Source organism: Acanthisitta chloris, unplaced genomic scaffold (genome assembly GCF_000695815.1).
Source record: "Acanthisitta chloris isolate BGI_N310 unplaced genomic scaffold, ASM69581v1 scaffold8708, whole genome shotgun sequence".
Taxonomy (NCBI): domain Eukaryota; kingdom Metazoa; phylum Chordata; class Aves; order Passeriformes; family Acanthisittidae; genus Acanthisitta; species Acanthisitta chloris.
The window spans coordinates 23,754-47,092 of record NW_008687532.1 but is presented as its reverse complement, the minus strand read 5'-3'; the positions used below and the strand labels follow the sequence as shown (position 1 = coordinate 47,092).

The 23,339-nt window shown below is 40.1% G+C and overlaps 2 protein-coding genes across 2 annotated transcripts in view; one reads left to right on the top strand and one right to left on the bottom strand.

Annotated features, from left to right (window-relative positions):
* The window catches only part of GSTK1 (glutathione S-transferase kappa 1), a 6,843-nt gene extending 126 nt beyond the window's left edge, over positions 1-6,717 (top strand). Inside the window, exons 2-7 of the mRNA XM_009080637.1 lie at positions 667-795; positions 1,157-1,257; positions 1,671-1,706; positions 4,442-4,558; positions 5,051-5,144; positions 6,461-6,717. Of these exons, the coding sequence (XP_009078885.1) occupies positions 667-795; positions 1,157-1,257; positions 1,671-1,706; positions 4,442-4,558; positions 5,051-5,144; positions 6,461-6,501 (518 nt within the window). The 3' untranslated portion in view covers positions 6,502-6,717. The remainder of the gene's footprint in view (positions 1-666; positions 796-1,156; positions 1,258-1,670; positions 1,707-4,441; positions 4,559-5,050; positions 5,145-6,460) is intronic.
* Positions 6,718-16,933: 10,216 nt separating this feature from the next.
* Positions 16,934-23,339, bottom strand: part of RAP1GAP (RAP1 GTPase activating protein) — a 25,465-nt gene continuing 19,059 nt past the window's right edge. Inside the window, exons 17-19 of the mRNA XM_009080636.1 lie at positions 22,097-22,200; positions 20,571-20,687; positions 16,934-17,727 (exon numbers count right to left, since the gene is read on the bottom strand). Of these exons, the coding sequence (XP_009078884.1) occupies positions 17,718-17,727; positions 20,571-20,687; positions 22,097-22,200 (231 nt within the window). The 3' untranslated portion in view covers positions 16,934-17,717. The remainder of the gene's footprint in view (positions 17,728-20,570; positions 20,688-22,096; positions 22,201-23,339) is intronic.

The following is a 23,339-nucleotide window of genomic DNA, read 5'->3' as shown; positions in this document are numbered from 1 at the left end:
ACCTTCTTCACTAGTAGGGCACTAGTGGCCAAGCTCTTGGTGAGTGCAGAGCCCACAGAGCCAGCTTTAAAGCCAGCTTTATTGGTTTTGGCAGCAATAACAAATTAGCTGTAGGACTGTGGAGCTCAGTAATGATTGAGAAATCAGGCAAGGAATTTCGTACTGTTGCAACTACACCGCCACACTTGCAATCTGTGTCAAAGTTCAAAAGTTTTCTCTTAAGTTCAAACCAGAATTACTTCGTGGAACACTTGCACTTTGTAATATGCAGGAAGGATCCAATATGTCCTAAAATAGTACTTGTGGCCTTCTTAGAATAAATTGATCACTGAGACTTATAAATCATGAGATTAACAAGTTTCTACATTGGTTTACACATGCATTAGTAAGTGCCTAGCTTAAAAGTTATCTGTCTGAATCACCATAAATCCCTGCTAGGACATTTGTACCTTGGTTTAAAACTGATTCTGCTAACTTAAAGGGTTGATCTGTGCAAAATCAAAATAATTGATGTTTAAATCTGGAAAAGCTGTGTATGTTTCAGTAAGCTATTAGGAAATTATACCCTTAGGCACATGTATGCACGAGGTCTAATTTGTACAGCGGTGGTTTGTCCACTGTTATTGTGATACAGTTGGAAATCTGAACACAATTTTTTCCTAAAAGGTAACAAGCCACCAGCAATGTTACCTAAGCGTGGCGAATACATGCTGAAGGATATGAAGAGGATGGCAAAATACTACCAAGTGCCTTTACAGATTTCTGGAGATGACTTCCAACGTATCATGCGTACAAGTAAGAAAGACACTTAGCTTATTGGGTATTTCTCAACTCCAGCACTTCTGGTTCAAGTTCTCCCTAACAGTAAAGGTGAAGGTGAAATGCCTGTTTGCAGCCTTTTCCTGTGTCTGTGAGCAATATGAAGTCTGTGCATTTTTAATAATAAAAGAAATTTCTAGAGAAATACAGTTGTGAATTATATTAGCATGGGAGATAACTGTGAATCAGTGTAAGTTTTACTGTTACAGACTGTGGATTTCTCAGGACTGTTGTGGAGAAGATCATACTGTTCTTAGGTAGCACTTGTGATGACCTTATCTGTTCCTGAATCTGTGCCTTGTTTCATTCTGTTTCTCTGTCTCCCTGCCAATCCCAGACAGTCTCAATGCCATGCGCTTTATCACAGCCATTGATATGACAGAATCACAATACTTGGAACCTGTATCTAGGGAGTTCTGGATGCGGTTTTGGTCACAGGTCAGTATTTTATGAAGCCAACCTCTTGATCGTTTGTCACCCTTCCTGTCCCACACCATTCAAATGTGGAATTCAAGCAAGAGAAAGGAAATGTCTCTTAATGAAAAGTCATAGCAAGAAACTTAAGGTCACAGTGGTTCAGGAGCCATTATAAAAAGAACTTGCTTACAGTCAGCTTATGTTGCCTTCTTTCAGCTGTTTATGATGAGTCCTACAGGCTGAGGGGGTCAGTGGTTCATATCAGAAAACACTTTAATACATTCCTAGATTAGGTAACTTAAAGCCTTTCCTGAGGAAATTTCTGCAGCAACTAGTATTGGTTTTATTTCTGTTTTCGTAGAAAACTTGCTTACAAGTCCAGAGCTGAGATTTTGTCCTTAAGTACTGATTTACTTATTTTATTCTTTTACCAGCATGAAGATATCAGTCAGCCGGAGAGTATATTGGCAGTAAGTGTCTCCTTTTTGTTGGTGCTTCTGCATTTCTGATAAAGATTCTTATTGATGGCTTGGATTTGGATCAGTAGTAGGCATGAAGACAGTTTAATAAAATGATCGCTTGGAGTTTTGAAAAATTTCAGCTGGAAAAGAATGGATTTAATTTCCCTAGCAGTTCTGTTTGGAATTTTTTTTCTGGTCATGTTTTGAATGACATTCAAAACAAGAATCCCTTTTTTCTTTTTTGTTAATTCCTGTGGCAAGATACCCAGGATGGACAATGACTTATCTCTTCGTACTGGTTTATTAACACTCATGAAAGTATTAACAGTTTCTTCAGAATGCACTGAGTTATTGCTGCTATATGAAATCTTCAGGTGAAATGCAACACATTGGGGAAGTTGACTTTCCTTGCAGTGATGGAGCCAGGCTTTACTTTTAAGATCAGTGTGGTATTGCCCTTTTATAGGCTTAGAAATTATACTCTTGATGTATTTTCTTTCATTGTTTAGATTTTATTACAATAAAAGCTGTAATGGCATGTAAGTTACAATACCATGAGATGCTCTTTAAGGGATATCATTTCTACATTTTTTTATTTAAGTTCTTGGGATGTGAAAAAAAAATAGGAATTGCCCATGACTAGTCTATCCAACATCCTTACCTGATTGCACTTCAGCTTCATCTTAGTGTACCTTTTTACCTGAATTTCAGCAGAGGTTTGCATTTTGCCTTTTCAAGGGGCAAGATTTGAAGGATATAATTAACCACTAGTGTGCTACCCCTGGCAGGCAGCTAAGCACCACACAGACACTTGCTCACTTCCTCCCACTGCCCAGTGGGACAGGGGAAAAGAAGAATAAAAGCAAGAAAACTTGTGGGTTGAGATAAAAATGCTTAATAAGCAAAGGAGAAGTGCAAGAAGAGTAAAAGAAAACAAACCAAAGGCAGTCACTCACCACCTTGCACAGGCAGGCTGATGCCCAGCCATTTTCCAAGCAAAAAGTGGTTAACCTCCTAAACCCCCTCCTCCTAATTATTGCTGAGCATGTTATATGGCACAGTGTATCTCTTCAATTAGTTCAGGTCATCTGGCTCATTGTGCTGTCTCCCAAGCTCTTGTGAACCCCCAGTTTATTCACTGTGAGGGGCGAGTGAGAAACAGGAAATGCCTTGACACTGTGCAAACACTGTTCATCAATAGTTAAAACAATCAGTATGTTACTGGCATTGTTTTGGTCACAGATCTGAAACACAAAGCCATAGGATTTGCTGTGAAGAAAACTAGCTCCATCCCAGCCAGACTCAGTACATAAACGTATGCAAAAAGTCTTCACATAGTCCCTGACTCCATCATTTTTAAACGAAGATGAAGCATGGACATGCAGAACTTCAGAGTAACAAACTTCATACTCAGAAAGATCTCTGTAATTTAGTCACTGTCTGGCATTCTGTGAGTCCCCTTGATGTTCATCAGGGCAGAGAGGTAGGCATCCCCTTGTTTGATTGTGTCTGTCTTTATTCACCCCTGCAGCAAGTACTAGACTTTCCTCTCTTCTGGAAATATGCCATCCAAAGGTGGTTGAGGAGTCCCAACCCTTTCATGGGAGTCTTTCTAGATGAATTTGTTTTACTCATCAATTAGAAAAACTGAATGTTTTTTACTTGATACAGTTCCTTAGTATCTTTATTTAGCCAGCAGTCACTCCACATCAATTACTATAGAAGCAATGTACAGTCTTTTAATTTTTTCTAATAATTACAGTCAATTTAAATACTCTTTCTGCCCTAAAATGGTGAGGACCAGATACTGCATCTCTGTGTGAATAGTACAGTCTAAACACAGTGGCTACCAAGCACACACAGGATTTTGTTCTAGTCCAGTGCTACACTTGTTTAGTCTCCTATTCAAGCACAGTCAAAAAGAGCTACTAATCTCCCTGATGTGGACATAGAAGGTACAAGGAAATGTGGATTCTAAACAAAAAAAGTATTGAAAGAATCATTAACACCTGTATGTGCAGGATTACTGGTCCATGTGCAATATTGTATTTTTATTTTCTTTTAAAGGAAAAAAAAGGCATGCTTAACTTCCATGCCATTCATGTAGATGGCACGAAAATTAAGCTTTATTTTTAAGTGAAATACTTTATTAAAAGGGGTACTTGTAATTTCAGTGTTACTCAAAAAACTTTGGAGCTTTAACTTTGGCTACTCTATCTCATTCTTGTGTGCAGAGGCACAGAGGAGGCAAAAAAAGGATACAGCAAGAGCACTATCAACTGTGTAACCTGTGTGAGATGAAGTATCACTTACAGTTGCTATGGGGCCACATTTGTCACATAAACTATTTTTGTCTTGATAGGCTTGTACAGTAAGATTTTATTTTTCAAACACCAATCTTACTATTTTTTGCTAAGTTATCTGATGAGTTATTGGATTAGAGATTAAACTGAGTATTTATTTCTCTCTTATTTTTTTCTTGTGTTTAAGAACTCCTAAACAAAAGTGTAGATTTGGGGCTTGGTAGTTTAAAATGCCTCTTCTGCTTTGTGTCTGAGAGTCGTTAAATGATGAATGGATCAGGAATACAGCAAGACAGTTGTGCAAAAAGTGCTTCAAGAGTATTTTGAAATTTTTTGGCAATAGACCTTGGGTGATAATACTGAAGATTAAATTAATTAGACCATTGTAGGAATTAGAGTATTTACTATTAGAGTACTCTTAATTATATCATCTCTTCTCAGGTTGCCCAAAAGGCTGGGCTATCATCAGAGCTCTCCCAGAAGGTACTTGAAATGATTTCATCTCCTAAAGTGAAGAACCAACTGAGAGAGACAACAGATGAAGCAGTAAAATATGGGGTGAGATGCTTCCCCTGCCATTGGGCTTCAGAGCTATGCATTCCTTCCCTGTTAAGACTGAGAAGCAAGGAACAATGAAGGTGATGATTAGAAAGCACTATATAGATCATCCCTCTTGGTTCTCTTTGCTTTTTGAATGTTGGTAGTTTATCTCACTGTCATCTGGGAAAACAAGGTTGACCCATTCAATTCATTCCAGCTGGACAGCAAGGACAGGACCCGTAATAAAAGATGTCATTTATTGCTACTTGAAATAGAACTGTGGATTTATCAGATTGCTTTTTTTTCTGCTCCTTCATAAAGGGCACATAGGCTCTAGAGAGTCATCTACTTTCTGATGGCTTCTTTAGATTTATCTTTGAGAATGAAGAAGGTGAAAGAAGGGGAGAAAAAAAAGGTTAAAGTTACTGGGTTTTACTCCTGAAGATTGATGATGTGTCTGCAAAAATTCTCTCATAATAACATTCTGTTTTATCTCCATTATGTCAATAGGCATTTGGGATGCCTGCTGTTGTGGCACATTATAATGGGGAACCTCATCTCTTTTTTGGCTCTGATCGTTTAGAGCTGCTAGGCAGCGTTATAGGTGAGTCTGCCTAATAACATCACTTTTGGTTTCATGCTTTCACCCTCTTTTAATGAGATACATCATGCAGCTGAATAAAACACTCTTGAGGTCTTTCAAATATTAAATAATGTTGGGTATCCTTCTCATGGAATGAGTTGCTGACTGAAATCTAACTCAGTATAGAGTGACCAAACATGTACTCCTTTTCCAGACAAGAAGTAACTTGAGTTCTTCATCTTCTCTCAGTGTGTTTCAAGGCTTTGTGCTCCACATGTCATTCTCAAAATACTTCTGAAACCCCTTAGTTTCCAAAGTGTTCATATTTAAACTTTTGGGACTGGACATTAGGTCTTGGCTAAGATTAAGATTATGGCTGGTACTGCTGCCTTCTTTTTTTCTTTTGTAGTTTTAACATTTTCATTTTATATCAGTTCTTTCTTAAAAAACACGTTATCACAGCTCCCCAATCCATAACTTGTAATCACCTAACTACACAACTTTTAAACAGATACTCATGTATTGACTCATATATTTTAATTTTTCTAATAACAGAATGCACACTTTAAAGAGATTGGAGTAGGTTGTGATAAATAATAGAACTCAGGCACCTGCTTTTATGAGTTAGAGAGCATTTGACTATTGATGTCAAGATTTGGCACTTGAGAGAGTATGTCTCTAGAAGGAGTTATGCACATAATTAGCTCTTGTGCATTTATTGAAAAAAGCAGGAAATATGAATTAATGTAAATTAATATTAGTCATAGGCTTAAACAGAAGGAATGTTTTTATGGTTTTTTCCTATTCTGGGTGGGTTTCTGATTCTATAAAATATTCTTAATGAAAATGAGAGTGAGAAAGATGAATACCCAACATCCACTACAACAGACCCAACATCCACTACAACAGTCACTAACCCTGACTGGAATGTCGTGGCCTGGTTTGTAGTCTCAACTCCAAGGATTTCAACAGATTTTCCTTTTGTTTCTCTGACTCCCCAGCCTTCTTCCCTTTTTTGCTTCCTTACCCGTGTCTCCTGAAAAGGAGTCCTAAAAAAATAATTGGTTTGGTCCTCATGTAGAGGACCCCAGACCTGCAGAATCTCTGGTCTGTAACAGAGGAAAATAATTATTCTGTACAACTACAGTTGTAACTAGACAGTGAAAGACCTATGGAGCTGACTGAAGCATGGCAAACAAGATACAAATCTGTATTCCATCATCAGTAGTTACCCTTCAAAAGAGTAGGAACAGTCATCCTGCTGCAGATATATGACTGGCCAGTCATTTCTATGTATTAAATTTTAACTGTTTCTTTTGTGCTGGTTTGTCTTGCAGGTGAAAAATGGCTGGGACCAGCTCCAAGTCCCAAGCTGTGAAAAGTCCTGGGGAAATACATAAGAAGGAAAATATATATGTACATGGTAAATCTTCAGTGATTGTCTGAATGTATCCAGTTATATGGAGAGATGGCTTTCTCATCTATAACTGCTAACTTTACAACTTGGTCTAATCTCTAGTTTTCAGAATTTCAAGGTTTTTCAGTATTGCCAATCTAGTGAAGTCTTAGTAATACAAGTGTGCTTCTTTTCTTTGATCTGTTGAAAGACTAACATTAAAGATTAAACATTGAATATTTAACTTCTTGTAGATTAAACATTATTCTTTCCTGGTTAGTTCTCTTTCCTTTACCCTAAAAACTTGAGGATTAAATTGTTACAGGACTGCAATCTCTGGATTTCTCATGTCTTCCTGCTTATCCTTTAGAAACACACACACACATGCAGCCTAAGAGAAGCTGGCCATATTATCCTTTTATTTTAAGCTCAAGGTACTAACAGACACTAGAAATACAGGGTAAGGTATTCATGCTTCCTTTTACTTTGTGGCATGGAGAGGATACATCAGAGGAGTGGAAGAGAGAGACACAATCCAAGCCCAAAGAAAAGTCTATGGAACCAATAAAGTATTTCAAAAGGAACTGTCTCCATCCTGGACAGTATTTTATACACCTTGCTCTGCAGTGACTGACATCTGAGGAGACCACCACACACATTCATCCTTGGGCACCGACTCCAGACCCTGCAGGGGTTTTTAAATAATGTAAGTTTTACAGTAATGTCTTTGCAGAACAGTGGTGAATACCTTGTAAGTTTAGTTGGTAACTGAACCAGACTTTGTTTTGCTTCCTCAAGGATGCCATAATTGCTGCTTATCCAAAAGTGGTCTCGATATGGCTATGAGGGACTTCCCATTGTGTAGTCTGGGAGGGAAAGGTATGCAAACAATAAAATTAAGAAATTTCACACATAAATAGTTTGAACTTGGCCCTGTATTGGCTAAACTGGAATAACACACTGAAATGAATTTGATTTGTATGAGGCTTGATTTCTTAGTGATTCTGGGCTGTCTCTGATGCATCACTGAATGAAGCAGAAGAACTAGCAGCAGCTGGAATTCGATTTTCAGTCTTTTTCTGAACTTTAAGGTAATGCATATTCATGCTTACTCACTTGAACAGCAAATCCTGGAACAAAGCATCAGAAAAAAAATCTGTATCCTTCATGTTCATAGAACTGTAAGTCTTGTGGGAGTATCATTTGTTCCCCCATCCACAATTTTTCCTTCTTACACCTCTTTCAGCTCTTCAGGAAATACCCTAGAATTTGAGAACTATGTCCTTTCCACCAGTGAACCCAGCAGTCTTTGGGCAAATCCAACCTGGAACTTAAGGAAATCTTTGTGAGATATGAGGAGTTAGAATGACAGGGGAGTTACCATGTCTGTGGATGCCATAGGTTTCTTTGGGTCCCTTGAAGCCATGTTAAAGCAATTTTTTACCATTTCTCACCTGAAATTTTCTAGTCTCCAGTATGTGCTATCAAACTGATTCTGAGGTTATGATAAAAAGGAACAACTGAAACATCACTTCAAGCCATATGCAGTGGTGTCTCAGAAGTGGGTAAAATGCCCTTTTGTGGAAATAATGTACTCTGGTGAGAAGCTGATGAGAATTCAAGGAACATCTGGAAATAATCTCATGGTGAAAGCCAGGGTCTCATGAAACTTCATCCATTGAACCAAACTGACTGAAAAATAACAACCTTTGTGGCAGAACCTTGTTGATTTGACAGATGGACAAAATCAGATGGATCTTATACACTGCATTAAATTCCATAAAATTATCTTAAAGGCCCTTAAACCTACTTGAAATCAGCGAAAATTAAATGCTCAAAACATTAGGTACTAAAATAATACTTAAACACTGAGATTAGGAAAATCCAAACTCAGTATTTTCCTTGTGTTGCTTACTGCCCGTAATAACCACCAGTAAGTGCAAAACCACAGCCTTTGCATTTATATCAGTGACTACGTATATTGAAATTCTGACTGTATGCCTATGTTGAGCAAAATTTGCTTGTTTGGGAGCAGAACTTTGCGGGAATTCTGCCTCATGTTTTTGCAACCTTGGCCCAGCGTTAAAGACCTGGTGTGAGCATGAGCTCTTGGCAGACCCTCTGGTGATTACCTCAGTAAACTCTGGCTGGCAGCTACCTTGTCATGCTCAGTACTTGTCTTTGTCATAGTATGCATTGAAGTAGCCTCAATGATGAGTATCAGCTTCTTTCCCTGGATTCCCTTTCTGATCTGCTGTGGCAACACTTGGATGGAGGTGGTGCCACCTGACTGCTGTGAATGCCACCAGGTGGCAGAGAAGCTAAAAGCTGTGTATTGAAAGAACACTGAGGAACTAAACAGCAGTAGGTAAGAACTACCAGCTATTTAGGAATAGTTGGAAGAATTTTCTTCCATAAAGATGATACCTCTTCTACTTAGCTGTATACCAAATTAGTTCCTGAGAGCCTCACAACTTCACCACTTTCAAGGTAGCGTGATGTTTAGCTGTCAGGCCAGAGAAGATAATGGGCAAGGAAAGGGACATTGAGCAAAAAGAGAGACTCAGCAATGTGGGTAAAACTGGACTGTGGATTCTAGGGAACAAACCTGGAGTTGTGGTCCCCTTTGCTCTATTACAGACCTCACCAGGAGATCAAGTCCACTTCCCATGTGAGGAAGAACTGTGAAAGTGGCATGGACAAGTAGGTCAAACCTATGCTAAGCTGAAAGGAAACAAGCAAGTGTTCAGATAGGCACAGCATCACAAAATGAGTAAAAGAAAAAGTGGTTCTGTAACGTAGTGAAAGCATAAGAAGCAGAAGGTAGGTGCAGAGAAAGCTAGAATGCATCTGAGCAAAGGAAAGTGAACAAAACAGAAGAGAACAAACTGAACCTAGATTAGGGCAGACAGCAGTGTGTCAATGGGAAATGCTGTTCTCTGTGAGGGAGCAGGCAACCAAGAAGGGGAGAGCATAGGTAGATTAGACAAGCCAGAGTCAGCTCAACATGGCAGATTGTTTGGGGAAGAAGGTAAGCATTAAATCCGTGAAGCCATACAGTACTTGCTTCACTGTTTCAGTGAGGCCAGGGATGGCCCAGGGGCCTGCCTCCACCCTGAACCAAGGGCCTACAGCGTTCCTCCATGTCCATTACCTGTGTTCCTCACCCAGTGCGCACCGAGACAATCCTCCAGCGGTGACATCACACACAGCACAGAATGGAGGCCTGCAGAACAAGGCAGTTCTTTAACCTTCCCCTGCAACCACCTTATTACTGCCCTTTCAATCTTCAGCAAGCAAAGCCCTCCTAAATTAAATCTCTTTTTTTCTCCCATCTTTATCTCCATGCAAGTGAGAAGGAAACATTTTATTAAAGCACTTACTGGATTATGGTGCTGAGCATCTGCTTTGCTGCCTTTTCCAGTGGAGCCAGCAACACTGCTGGAAGGAAGCAACCTGCTTCCTAGAACCAAGCACACAACAACAAAGTAATATCAAGAGGGTATCCCAGGAGCTGCACACATAGCTGGTTTTACCCCAAACCTTTCTCATCTACAGGTAAGCGTGAAAGGAATGTATCTATGCCCAACTTGACTAATGTTACCTTAACCTATTTCTTATTCCAGCTTGAAATACAAGGAAAGTGACTACTTGGCTTTCATTTCATTAAAGAAAAAAATCATTGGCCACTGGTTCCAGACTCTTTCAATGTCATAGCTGTTCTGACTAAATCTTCTTGCCTAAAGAAGCTATGCCTATAGCTGTCTAGTGAGCAATGAAGGCATTCTTCAAGCTTCTCAAATGTTTTCATCAGTCCATTTTCAATTTCTCTATCAGTCTATTGTTACACATAAAAGATAGTTTAAAATAACACAGCAGGTTCCAGTAGGTAACAATTCATGCAGTCAAGTTAAGAAATGCCATTACTGAATACATCTGTGCAACCTGAATGCCATATCCCTAAGAATACACTTTTGTGAAGCAGAATATAATCTTACGCTCTCACAGTGCTTCTCTTCCTTCTCCCTCTGACCCCTTCCTTAAGATTCCCACATCTGACCTCAGGATTTAAGGAATTTGCTTCTCGTCACATATCAACACCAGGGCAAAACCAGGGAAGAAATACTTTGCAAAATTCACAAACTAAAACCAGTATTTTGCTTTCTGTAATCATCTTATATTCCACATATACATTTCACAAGAAGTGAGTATGATGTCTAACAAAACAGCCCTCTTACACCATTCTAATTTATTCTTAGGTGACCCTTCCTTCTATCCATTCTATGGCTTAAAATTATTGAATATGGTAATTTCGTAATTAGTATAGTTTGTGGGAGTTTATGCATAGCTGTATTGCAACAACAAATCAGTATTATAACTCTCTTCTTCAAATTAGAGGAAAGAGTTTGAATTAAAGAGTTGGTATTGGTGTGGAATGTGCTAAGGGGGCAGAAGGAGCAGGTGAATGCTTCCAATTGCATACCTATCTACCATTCAATCAGGAAACTGAAGCTGTGAAAATCAGCTAATGAGGGATTTCTGCAGTAAGATGGTAAGCTAAGATGTTCTTCACAGGAACATTTGTTTCTTTTTGACTTATATATGATCATACCAATATTTTCTAGGCAACAGATGAGATTCAACTATTTTACAGCATTTTTTCAAAGGCAGACTGTCCCCTTTCCCAGCTCCATGATGCAATTTAAACTGTAGTTTAAAAACAAAACTGGTAAATCACTGCCATTTGTTGCTAAACTGTGGATTTAAACAACATGAATTTACAGTACAAAGGTTCTTCTTCATTTTTTATATATTCCAGCTCTAGTACTTCAAAGTTTAATTATGTTTTTGTAGGACGTGACTAATTGCCAAGTAACTGAATAAAAACACATCTAAAACAATTATGCATATTAACTAACCTAGAAGTGTCTAAGCATTAAGGACTGGATTTAAATCCTGTCCTTGAGGCTAGGAGAAAAGTCACTTCTGCCTCATGTGATATGCACTGGCACATGAGACATGTTGGTGCTTTAAAGCCAACTCAGAAAATATTTTGGCAATGACAGTTCTTTATGTCTTTATCTTGCTCTGGGAGGGTAATGACCACAGACTGCTAAGATTTTTTTGCCTTTTCTGTCACTTTGTTCTCTCAATCTGAAAGGCAAATTGGAGAACCTAAGAATGTGTACATGGGTTAGGAATTCTGGAATCATTCAGCGTAAGATCTAGACTTACAGTGGGCATGTCTTTGGTTTCTCTGTGGCTGAATAGTTATCATATAGCTCACTATAGGGCAAAACTAAAACACCACAATGCCTCTCTGTGTCCCAAAGAGTTTTCATTGTTTTCAACAGTTTAACTCTGGCATTTCTTCAGCTTATTATGCTTGGTTGTGGATAATTAGCATTCTTCCCCATTGCACGGATGAACCCAAATTATCAATATTCACTTAAATGTAATTTTGTCTAGGAATACTAACATGTATTGCCACACTTGATCTTATGGTAATTGGTCTTGAGTTAGGACTGGCTGTAGTAAATAAATAGAAAATTTTTAGTACTTTCAAAAGTCAAAATAAATATATCATCCCTGGGATTTTCCCTACTTTTTTTTAGCACAACAAATTGGTCTTAATCCTATCTTTTTATAGCTCAAGAACTGTCAGAATTTCTGGAAATAAATTTTCAAAAGCTTTGAAATTCTTAAGGGCAAGATTTCACTTAGTGCTTAGAGAATGCAGGCTCAACTCTGCTACCTCAGGTATCTCACACACACATGTAACCCTTCCTCTCCTTCATCTACTGGCACAAACACATTCCAAATGGTGTGGATGGTGACATCATCAAGCTTTCTTACTGCAATCAGCAATGGCACTCAGGACTAGATCTCTACAGTCTCCTGATTAGGTGAATTGATTTCAGCTAGTCAGGAAAGTATCCATAATGTTTACAGTCTCCTGATTAGGTGAATTGATTTCAGTTAGTCAGGAAAGTATCCGTAATGTTTACCTCTTTTACCATGGCTCTCTTGGCATAAATCAGAAGTCCATATACAAACCTGCAGGTTTGTTGGTGGACCTTCATATAGGTGGTGGGTTTTTTAATATATGCACTGAAGATATAAAGAGTAGATACAGTATAGCAAAAAATCACCACTCCTGCAGGATGCAGCTGTCTGACTATGCCAAGGTAATGAGAAAGCCCAGTGAAAGTGTTGTAGTGTCAGTATCAGATCGCTGCCATTGACAATGGAGTGTATAAAACCTAAAAATTATGTTGAATTTTATATTACATTCTCTGTAATGATTATTCTCAGTGATGCATATTAATGGCTTATATACCTGTGGGACAATCAGGGGTCACCAGACAGGGCACCTATCTGGGAAGAGCAGTAGAGGCCACTAGAAAGCATCCCTGCTTCCAATATCTGTAACAAAAGGGGAACTGCTAGGCTGAACAACCTAACACTCTTCTAGTGGACAGTAAATTATGTCAGCTTTTCCCCAAGGTGGCAACCTTGGAGATCAGAGCAAGCTGGGCCTGTACTATCAACCTAGTACTTTGATCTGGATTTGAACTTGCATAGCTCAGCTACAGCTCTAGGATCCAGTGGTGTTTTCTGGCAAGAAAAAGAATGCAGGGAAGCAAATGTTGCACAAGTGAGTAGAGGGGTAAAAGGAGACAGAACCCAAGCCAGTATAATAAAAGTTTATAGTGGATCACTTCCATTGTGCTTTACGTGATGCAAGTAAATGGGAGAGTTTAAGTGGACTTGTGGAAAGATCACATGTGAATTAAACTATGGGCCATGGCAGGTGAGGCATACAGCAGTGTTAAAAACAGCAATGCATTATGTCTGTGCCTGGGAGTACCCTCAGATAAAAGGAGGGCAAGAGGAACTGCAGTTATCCACAAGGTCAAAAGGAACGTGCAATTTTTACTTGATGACAACAGACCATTTCTGATATTCAAGCAAAACAAACTAGTTTGCTAGCTGCAAATTAGTTGCACTAATCTTCTGCTCCCATTAGTATTCCTCATCCCAAGTAAACACAAGCTGTTCATTCACTTTTGACAGGGAATCATCTTTCTCACACCTGATTGTTCTCAGTGTGGTGCCACAAAGGCAACGGGAATGAATATAGCTCAAATATTTGTGAGGGGAGCTGTGGCTTGCTCAGGATAATCCCAGACCTGTGGAAATGGTAACCTGGACAATGCCATGGTGATATAAGTGAAAACTGTCACACCATCAGGCTCAAAGCAGGTATTGTCTTTATGGTGTCAATTCCAGATCTCTTCCAAAACAGACAATTTCATGGTGTTGGGCCTCCTGGGCTTACAATATTTACTTATCACTCTTGCTCTGAGCTGATGACACTGAACTCTTTCTTCCTAGCCTTCAACACAAGGACTTGTAGAAGCTCATTCCTAACTTCTGCCTCTTAGCAGTAGTTCACTAGCTGTCTTCTGCTATGAAGGTTCCTGATGTGGTGCTTTTTCATATTGCCACATTTAACACCTTTATATCTCTCCCTCAGGACAGGCAGGCTCTGTATCGAGCACCCCACTTCCTAATCATAGTATATGGCATGAGGCTTTTCTTCCTCTACATGATCAATAACTCCACTTGTTTTTCCTGTTCTTCCACAATTTCAATACCAGCACCTTGGGTTCTCTTGTGCCTCTATGTATAAAAGCACTCATGCTCTGAGTTGTTGTGCAGAAGTGGAGAAATCTTACAAATAACTCACAGAACAGAGGTCTCTGCAGCACATCTGACAGTATCACATCTTCAATGCTGTTGCTAAGATACAGACAATTTTAAGCAGAGATCTGATGGCCACTCTTGATATCCCATATAGGGCGACTGCAGAGACTGAGACCTAACCTAATTCTACCTTCAAAGTAAATTGGCTCCGCTTTCTGACCCTTGTAATCTGTTCAACATTCCCTTTTCACACAATTCCTATAAAGATTTCACTCTTCCTTGCAATACAAATACTCCTTAATATCTCCTACCATCTCACCATGCTCCTGTTCCAGTCTTTCAGCAACAAATGTTTTGTCTTCCACAGTTTCTAATGACTTCCCAGTCTCAAAAGCTTAGTCATTTCAATGATACTTTCCCAGAATCTGACATGGTCCTTTCAGCCTCGTTCTCAGAAACAGACTAAAACTGATTTAAATTTTCCCTCATTTTAGCTGATGCTCAACAAGGAATGCTTCAATCCAAACCAGTTCATTTTAACAAAGCAAGACACAACTGCAAACAGAGTCTGAGATCAGAGCAGGTGATACAACTTCACCAGCAGATAATGCATTAGTTCTCCCTGCTATAAGACTTCAGAGAACTGCTAGTGAGTATAGTCATCTCTGCACTGTGAATGGATCCAAGCTGACTTTAATCAACTACTTCAGCTTTAATCAAGTACCACACTAAGAGCCCAGCCTTGGCAAAAAACGCTCAGTGCAAGTTAGCTACCTGATTACCCAACCTTCTCAGAAGAATCCCGCTTTGTTCAGGAAGCACTGTTTCTATAATTCCCATATCCAAACTATCTAGTTTGTAAAGAGGTATAAGCACTGCATTCAGAAAAGCAACCATAGGTCTCCATAGAAACACATAAACACTAATTCTTTGCAGCCTACTGCAACTTCTTCTGCCATATGTACAGCAATATTTATCCACTAAAATACACTTCCCCTCCCATTCTCTCCCCAACAAAGTTTGCATACCAGCTTCTCTCCCCATTTCCCTGAGCTATCATCTACCTATGCTTCTCAAATCTTAAGTATAGCATACAAAAGATGTGGCTCAACCTCTCTTATGCTTCTAGAAGCATAACTAAAGGATTATTTATTTTTTTCTTTCTTTTTTTACCTGGTGAGCTAGAAGCACTGGGTGTGCAGTCACTGTCATCCAGCCACATACTCTGAACCATTGAATCCTGTTTTGGAGGGCCCTTAAGAGAGCACGTCAGCTCCTGGAGAGGGCAAAGAAGATGTGTTTTAATAATGCACTTGGCAAAATCAGGGAGGGTAGCCTCTGTTTGTTAGAGATCATACACCCACCCTGTCATTCTCTTCTTCCTCAGATGTTCCATTTTCCCTCAATCCACTACAACAACTGCTTACACTGGATGAAGAACGTGAGAGTGGCTGCATCACACAGTATCCTGAAGTCTGACTCCTGAGCATTCTGTGAAATGCAAGCATTCAACATCATCATGCTTATTGTTACACACAGGCTTAACTTTTTGTGACATAGCTTTATTATATAGCAGTCAGAAACAGTAAGAAGGAAGTATTCATCCACAGCTAGTTTTTCCACCTAGGAACAGAATTCAGGTGAACTGGCTTGCATTCCTTAATTTCTAGTTGCTACATCATTTAGTAGAAACCACTTTCTTGTCTCCATTCTGGATAACTGTATGAAAGGACAAGTCTAACTGAATTTTCAAGTCACAGAAGTGTAATAAAGCACAGTGAGTCAAACCACCTGTATTTAAGTATTAAATACATCTAGACATTCATTAAAATCAACAGATGCCTTATTTTGGAGATCAGACATTTTAGGAGTCTAAATACAATATGAAGAGGTGTTAAACTGAGTATAAAGCGCAACCCAGTCTAGGCCACCCGTTCCCACAGCCCCTCTCAGGCTATCATGTTTGGTCTTACATGAAATTCCAGACAGAACAAAGTGACTATAAAAAGCACACTTTTCATGACATAGAGCTTATAAATTGTTGCTGCTGTGTTTCTGGACAGGTGTAACAGGAGGAGGCAGGAAAGCACACAGACATTGACCAGTGTTATAGAACAGTTAACTAAAAGTTTAAGGAAGCAGTAGAAAGGTAAAAACAAATTACTGAGATCTGCATTATTGCAGGATGTCTCAGTGTCAAACTATTTAGGATCAAGTGCCAAGTTCTTGCAGAGACATGTCAGAACCTTCCTCCTGCTTACAGACAGGAACACACCTAGGTCAGGATGCCCATCCTGGTGATTTTCCATGTTCCCCATTGCCAGTAGACTGGCTCCTGTAGGTCCATCCCACTAAACTTTTAGCTCCCACAGGGTCATTTAAAAGGAACATTCAAAGCAAACTGTATTGGATCACTACCACTACCCTCGCAGATGGCACAGATGCTGAGGTAACCTGGTGCATGCTCCATATCTATCAAGAAAGACACTTAAGGTCAGCTCTTCCCAGCTCAGAATTTGGGATCCACTGCTTGCTGTCATCAAAGAGACACAGCAGTTCATGAGGCTCACATGCTTCCATGGTGGAAGGTATGCTTGTGCATGTAATCTCACTGTCTGCATAAGAGACCAGCCAGTAAGAGAGAAGTGCTTAAAAATATTAAGGAAAAAAAAAAAGCTGAGAGAGGCAAGAAAAATAGGACACCTTGAACATACTAAATATATTTATTCCTTCAGAAACACTGCAAAATGTGGCCAGTCGACCTACAAGCAGTAATGAAACCTTAAGTCCCAGGCATATTACATGCCAGCATGCAACAGGGAGAATGGTAGAGATAGGGCCAATATAGGCCAAAGATATTTCCTCAGGAGATTAGGAAATATATTTTGGAGGAAATGAAGGCAAACATGCTTCTCCCTTAGCAGAGCAAATCAATAACATGAATTTAAGTGAGCTGGGATCTAGATTTCCACAAAGTATCTCCTTCTCAGCATCCTTCCTCAGCAGGTTTCTCCATGCTCATTCTCTGCACTGCACTTCCTGACCTATGTCATCCAAAGGCACTAGAGACAGAGGTGGAAATGTATTCTTCCGCTCTTGCCTTCTGCAGACCAAGCTATGCTCTTCTCACTCATCTGAGGGAAGGGGAAGAAAAGGGGTTGCACTCAAGGTGGCCTCTGTTCCCCATCATTAGTAGAGGCTGGTTCAGTGGCTGCTGATTGGGCAATGGGAAGGGCATAGAGCCAAAATGCTCCAACGGGAGCTATCTGTCCATCCCCCTCTCCCAGGTTTCCTGCTCCAGGAACTGCCAGTGGAGCGTTACTTGGTGCCACTCGGTCTCTCCACAGTCCTTGAGGTCCTCTAAGTACGTTCATGCTCCTCTTAGCCAGGACTCTCATTTCACCCCAAATGTCTTGCCAGTATCTTCAGTGAGGTAACCAATGACTGAGTAGCATCCGGTCCACTCCTGATTGGCTTGATGTCCCCACTCAGATGTGTCTGAGGAGGGAAAACACATACAAAAAACCTATGTACTTTTCCTAAGATATGGACATATACAGTACAGTGCTTGATTTTTCAGATGCAACCCAGACAGTCATCTGATCCTGAGGAGTTTTGCTACTTGGTTACATTGGCTGGGTTCATTCTTTTGAGTCTGTCCCTTGAGAAGAAGGATTACTTGGAAGGCTACCTGGACAGTAGAGCAGAAAATCTAAGGACAATTGTCCCTGCATGTGAGAGAGAAGACACTGTTAGCCCAAGTGAACAATGAGATTTCATGGACTGCACGCTGATCACTGCAGAAGGGTGTGTTGAAAAATCAGCATGTAAGGACAGAAACTAAGTGCTGGTTTGTCTCTACCATAAAATAATTAATCTATTATTTATGTGTTCTCTTTGCATTTATTTCCAGGTTGGTTTTAGTAGAACACAGATGAAGAGGTTGATTACTCAAGCCTTGAATTTGAAATGATTACTTAAGACCATCAGCAACATGCTGGACATTTCTGCGACAGAGAAATTTCCTGTGACTCTACTCTGTGGAGAGAACCAGGAGTGGATTGATTACATACTGCCAGCAATAACCCATTTATGTTATTTAACAGGGACTATGTAAATTATTCTAGAACCAGTCAGAACTCTTTTTGCATTAGAAGTGTGCCTAGCTCATGCTCCTGATTTGTAGTTTCACAATTAACGAACAATAGGCTATTTCAGCAGAATGTCAGTAGCACTGTCTCCAAGACAGACTGTTAGAAATACACTCCTTAGCCTGTTTCTGCAATACTGTTCTAATAATGTCTTGGTGAAAATGGTGTGCTTTACTTGGTGGAATTACACATTCTTAATTTCCTGTCCCAAATATCATGCAGAAGGTATGACTGCACCTGGGCTGGTCCCTAACTCTGAGATCACAACTCTGACTAACTCTGACTAATCTCTAAAGGTGCAAAACTCCATGCTACATCCCACCTCATAAACAAACTGTCCAGTAATGGTCTAAACCACCACAATGATGAAAATGTTGGGGTTTTTTTTGCGGTGATCATAAATGGTTTTGAATCCATGACTGGAAAAAGATGCACAGAGTGAATCCTGGGGACAGGAATAGACAGACTGCCAAATCATACAGGTCATGCCTCATGTGCATAAACAATATTCATGCAAGTATTGTTAGTGAAATCCCATGCTATGTTTGCTCTCTGAAAGCATGTGGATACCAACTAGAAACAGCCATTGCAGCTGGCTCACCTCCTCAGCTGATGGAGAATGGGGGTTAGGAAGTGGGGGAACCCCACAATCAAATGCAGAAGTCAGGAACAGTGTCAAGTAAGCTTCATCCTTTTTCTTTCCAGAACATGCACGCATTCTACAGTCGGGTAACCAGGACTAGCCAAGCTATGGGATGTTTTCTTACTAGGCAGAATTCTTGCTGATTATGTAAGGTTACCTCAGCTATCTAACTGGAGCAAGAGTCCCTCACACATGCCTAGCCAGGAACTTTAAGTTCACTAAGAAGGTCCAGGCAGGATGAGGAAGGGGAGGTGAAATGATGTGGTAATGCTGGAAGATGGGGGTTGCTAACCAAACAGCAGTTCCATGTCCTGCATGCTCTCTTGTCCTTGGCTGCCAGAGCTAGCATCTTAAATGGTCTGTATCTTCTAGATGTCCTCCCATCCTCTTCCACACCAAAACTTTGGGCTCTCCTCCAATCCAAAAACCAGTACACTTACCAGAACTCTGCACCTTGGCTGTGACATAATTCTGGGCAGACCTACAGCATACAATTGGGTGACTGAACTATCACAGATAGTCACCAGCCTGTAATTACTAGGGAGCATTGGGTCTAGTGGGAAGGAAGGCCCTTCCTTGTCAAATTTGGCACCTGGAGCTACTACAATGGCAGAGGCCTGCTTCTAGGGCACCTCCTGAAATTTTCTTAGAGCAGCCACAGTCCTAAGAAAAGGACATGCCCTACAAAAAAGTACTCAGTCCCTATTTAGCCACAGGTCTCATCCAAGTTCTCATGAAAAAGATTAGGTGTGGCAAGCTGTTCTAGAAAGTCACCTGCAGCCTTGGCTTTAGAGACAGGCTCCTCTGGAGTCTTGGAAATGTAAATGGATGGCTTCCCTGAAGTATTCTAGATAGGATCACATCCCAGCATAATACAGCTTAGCAACTGCAAAGCTGCACTACCAGGAAAGTGCATTTTCCCAGTTTTTGACAACCAGAAACTGGAGAACTATTTTGCAGACTACTGCATGAAGTGTTTGGCAGGAGAACACTGGGTGTGGTATGGCGTGCTTTAGCTATGAAACATAGGTGTAACTGTGGACTGTGCTGTAACACCTGCTGTAACACTTTGGGAGGACTGAAGACAGGTTAGTTCACACTGGTTGAGAGCAGCGGCATGAATCCTGCTTAAAGGGGCAGAACTTGAGTACAACCCAACATCCCAACATACCCTTGTCCAAGCTTCTCCATGAAGCTCCAAAATCACTCCAGAGCAAACTATAGAGGAAACATATACGTGAGTAAACATGGATAATTGGACAGCTAGGACTTTGTGTATCCTGTTGGATGCAAGCTAACATAGTAACGATATAGGCAAAATCACCTTTAAGCAGTCCAATCTTTCTTCACTGGCTGTTCAAGAAAGCCAAGTTCCTGACAGGCTCTGAATTACTGTGCCACAGCCAGACATCTAACTTTTAAGATGCTACAATGCCTGATGTGGACAATCTCAGTAAAGCCTCCGACAGAGTGAGACGTGGACCACATTTAAGCCAATACCAGAGAGAGTGAGCATCTTTCAAACACTGAAATTATTTTCAACTCACTTGCTCTTTCTGCTGGGGAACTCTGGGGAGCTGGGACTGGATGATCCATCAGACTTCAGGTCAAATAAAGTTCCTGGACTGTCCAACACCCTCTGTATCCTCTCTGTGGTGTCTCTGCTGGGACAAAGAATGGTCCACTAAGCATATGAGCCATCACAAGAAATTGTCAGGATTGGGTAGCTGAAAGAGTCACTGGGAGAGGGAAAGTATGATATCTGCTTTTCAATAGCAATATTAGAACAGAGCAGTTGCTAGTTCAAGAATCACCTGAAAAGTTACAAGCTAAGGCTCCCTGTTCCTCATATCTAAGTTTACAAATAAGCAAAAGAAAAGCTAAGTAAGCCAAATAACTTACCAATTCCCTCCCAGCAAAGATTAGAAAAAAACAAAACAAACACACAAAAAAAACCCCCACGTGTTTTCCTTGCAATAGAAAGTTTTACAGACCCTTTCAAGGGGATAAACAAAGGTTGTTGTAAACAAAGTAATGGACTGAGGGACACAGCTGCATAAGGTACAAAAGTATCTAAAGTAGTGAAGAGCTGTGGCTACTTTGTTGGCTTAGACCATTACCGGGAGGCTGTCTCAGAAGTTACTGGCTACTTTGTTGGCTTAGACCATTACAGGGAGGCTGTCTCAGAAGATATATTTTTTCTCAAAGAAAATTCTTTATTATTTTTACTCAGATTAGGTCATATGCACCGCGTTAAGTAAAGGTCCAAGGGAAATGTAGTAATTCCTCCCACCATATACGCACTAGTTTCCATAATAAAGATTACTTTCCCCCTTTTACACCAAGTCTTTAAACGGTTTCCTGGAATTCTTGCAACTGGGAAAATTGTATATTAAATGCAGAGCACTCATGTGACTTTTTATACTGTATAATCTTTAAAAGGTGTCTCAGCAAGAGCTGAAATTTATTGATTTAACTAAATATTCTCTCGTGACCAGTAGACAACTTTTAAATGGTCTTAATTTTGCAAATATGCCAGATCGTTCCTTGAACCTGTATATTATTCATTAATTGCAATTATTTCTCAGGCGATCTAACTTACACACTAGTCATTTTGACTTCAAGCTTTTTTTAAAAATCCTTTAAGATAACAGAAGTTTTGTCTATTTGAACATTTGAACATGAAAACAAACAATCAGGGATCCAATTTCCCCTTCCCAAGTACTAACCTTTTATCTGACTTTTATCTAAAAGTGGTCAATACAGAACAGGAGACTCAAGAGTCCTGGACCATACTGCACAATATTTAAAAGTGATCTTGCCATGTTCCTCCACCCATTTCCTCCATTCTTCCTCAAATACTGATTGTCCCTATTTCCAAATCTCCTTTTCTATTTTGCCACTCTCTGTGATTTGTCCATTTCTCCATTAGCCAATAATCAGGCTTTTCTTCCCATTCCAACCATTTACATTTCAGTTCTCATTCCTGTTGATTCTCCTTCTATGCCTATGTCCCTTTTCTCATCTCCTCCTGTTTTTTAACCCTTTTGTCTCATCTTCCCACAGCTCATACCTCTTTTCCTCCTGTATGTTCTCAATGCCAATAGCACTACTCCGTCGCCCATGGAAGCGGCTGGCTCGAGTACGTGATGGGCTCCTACCAGGCAAGGCAAAAGACTAGAAAAAAGGAAAGCGTGACAGAAAGGAGGGAAGGGAACAAGACAGAAAAAAACTGTGGAGAACAGAAAGCATAGGAGAAGAGTTTGTGACATGGATCCAGATCCTCTCCTCTACTCTGCAATACAACAGCACAGTCCAGCTCCACCTGTGCAAGAAGGAGAACCTTCTGTCAGTGAGAAAGAACAGCCAAGGTTTACAAAGGTGGTAGGAGAAAGGGAGAGAGACATATAGAAACAAAGGCATAGCACAGCCAGTATACAGAGAAAGTCACTCAGAAAGGGAGCTATCCCCATAGGATGAGAGGAGAGGAAGAATCACAAAAGGTAAAGGAAACAAGAAGTTAAAGGATTGAAGAAGGCAGCAAACCCAAGTCATTAGAACACTGTGACTTTGTTGTGTTGACGAAGAACGCATACAACCGAGTAAACTGTCACCAAGAAATTTTCACACTGAAGAGCACCTTCTTGGCTTACTCGGAGATGCTTTCTTCACAGTTTGCCTGTATTGACATCACTAGCACACAGACTACAACCATCTGGATGTACTTTGGCCAAGGTAACCATATCTCCAATATCAGAAACATGGATCCTTTTCTGGAAACATTTCTCATGGATTTATTATACTCACATGGATCACATCTGTTTAGTATCCCAATCAAATCAGAAAGGCCTTGATAGTGACTAGAAATACTAATTATTTTTTCTCACCCCAAATTTAATTAATCCTGCTGTTTCTTCCCAACATGCAAAATCTATTTACAGCAAAACAGCACCTTGAATAAATACTGTGTACCTGCTTGTATTACAGAAATAATCTGATTGGTGAAACTGAAAAAAATTAAACAGACCTAGTGTCCTTATGTTCTCAGCTCTTGCCATATGACAATACAGTACCATTCTGGTCAAGCCATAGTGCATGCATTTTTTTAACATATGACAACGTACAAGATCTAATCCAGGATAATAGAGATAGATGTCTGATGCAGAATCATGTTTGGCTTTCTTCTCTCAGTCTGCATCAATCTCAGCTCTAGTTTACAGACGAACTGGGGCTAGAGATAGGCACAGACAACACAGACTGCAACACATGCTGTCGCCACTTGTGAAACGGGATGATACAACAAAAAGAGATTCACA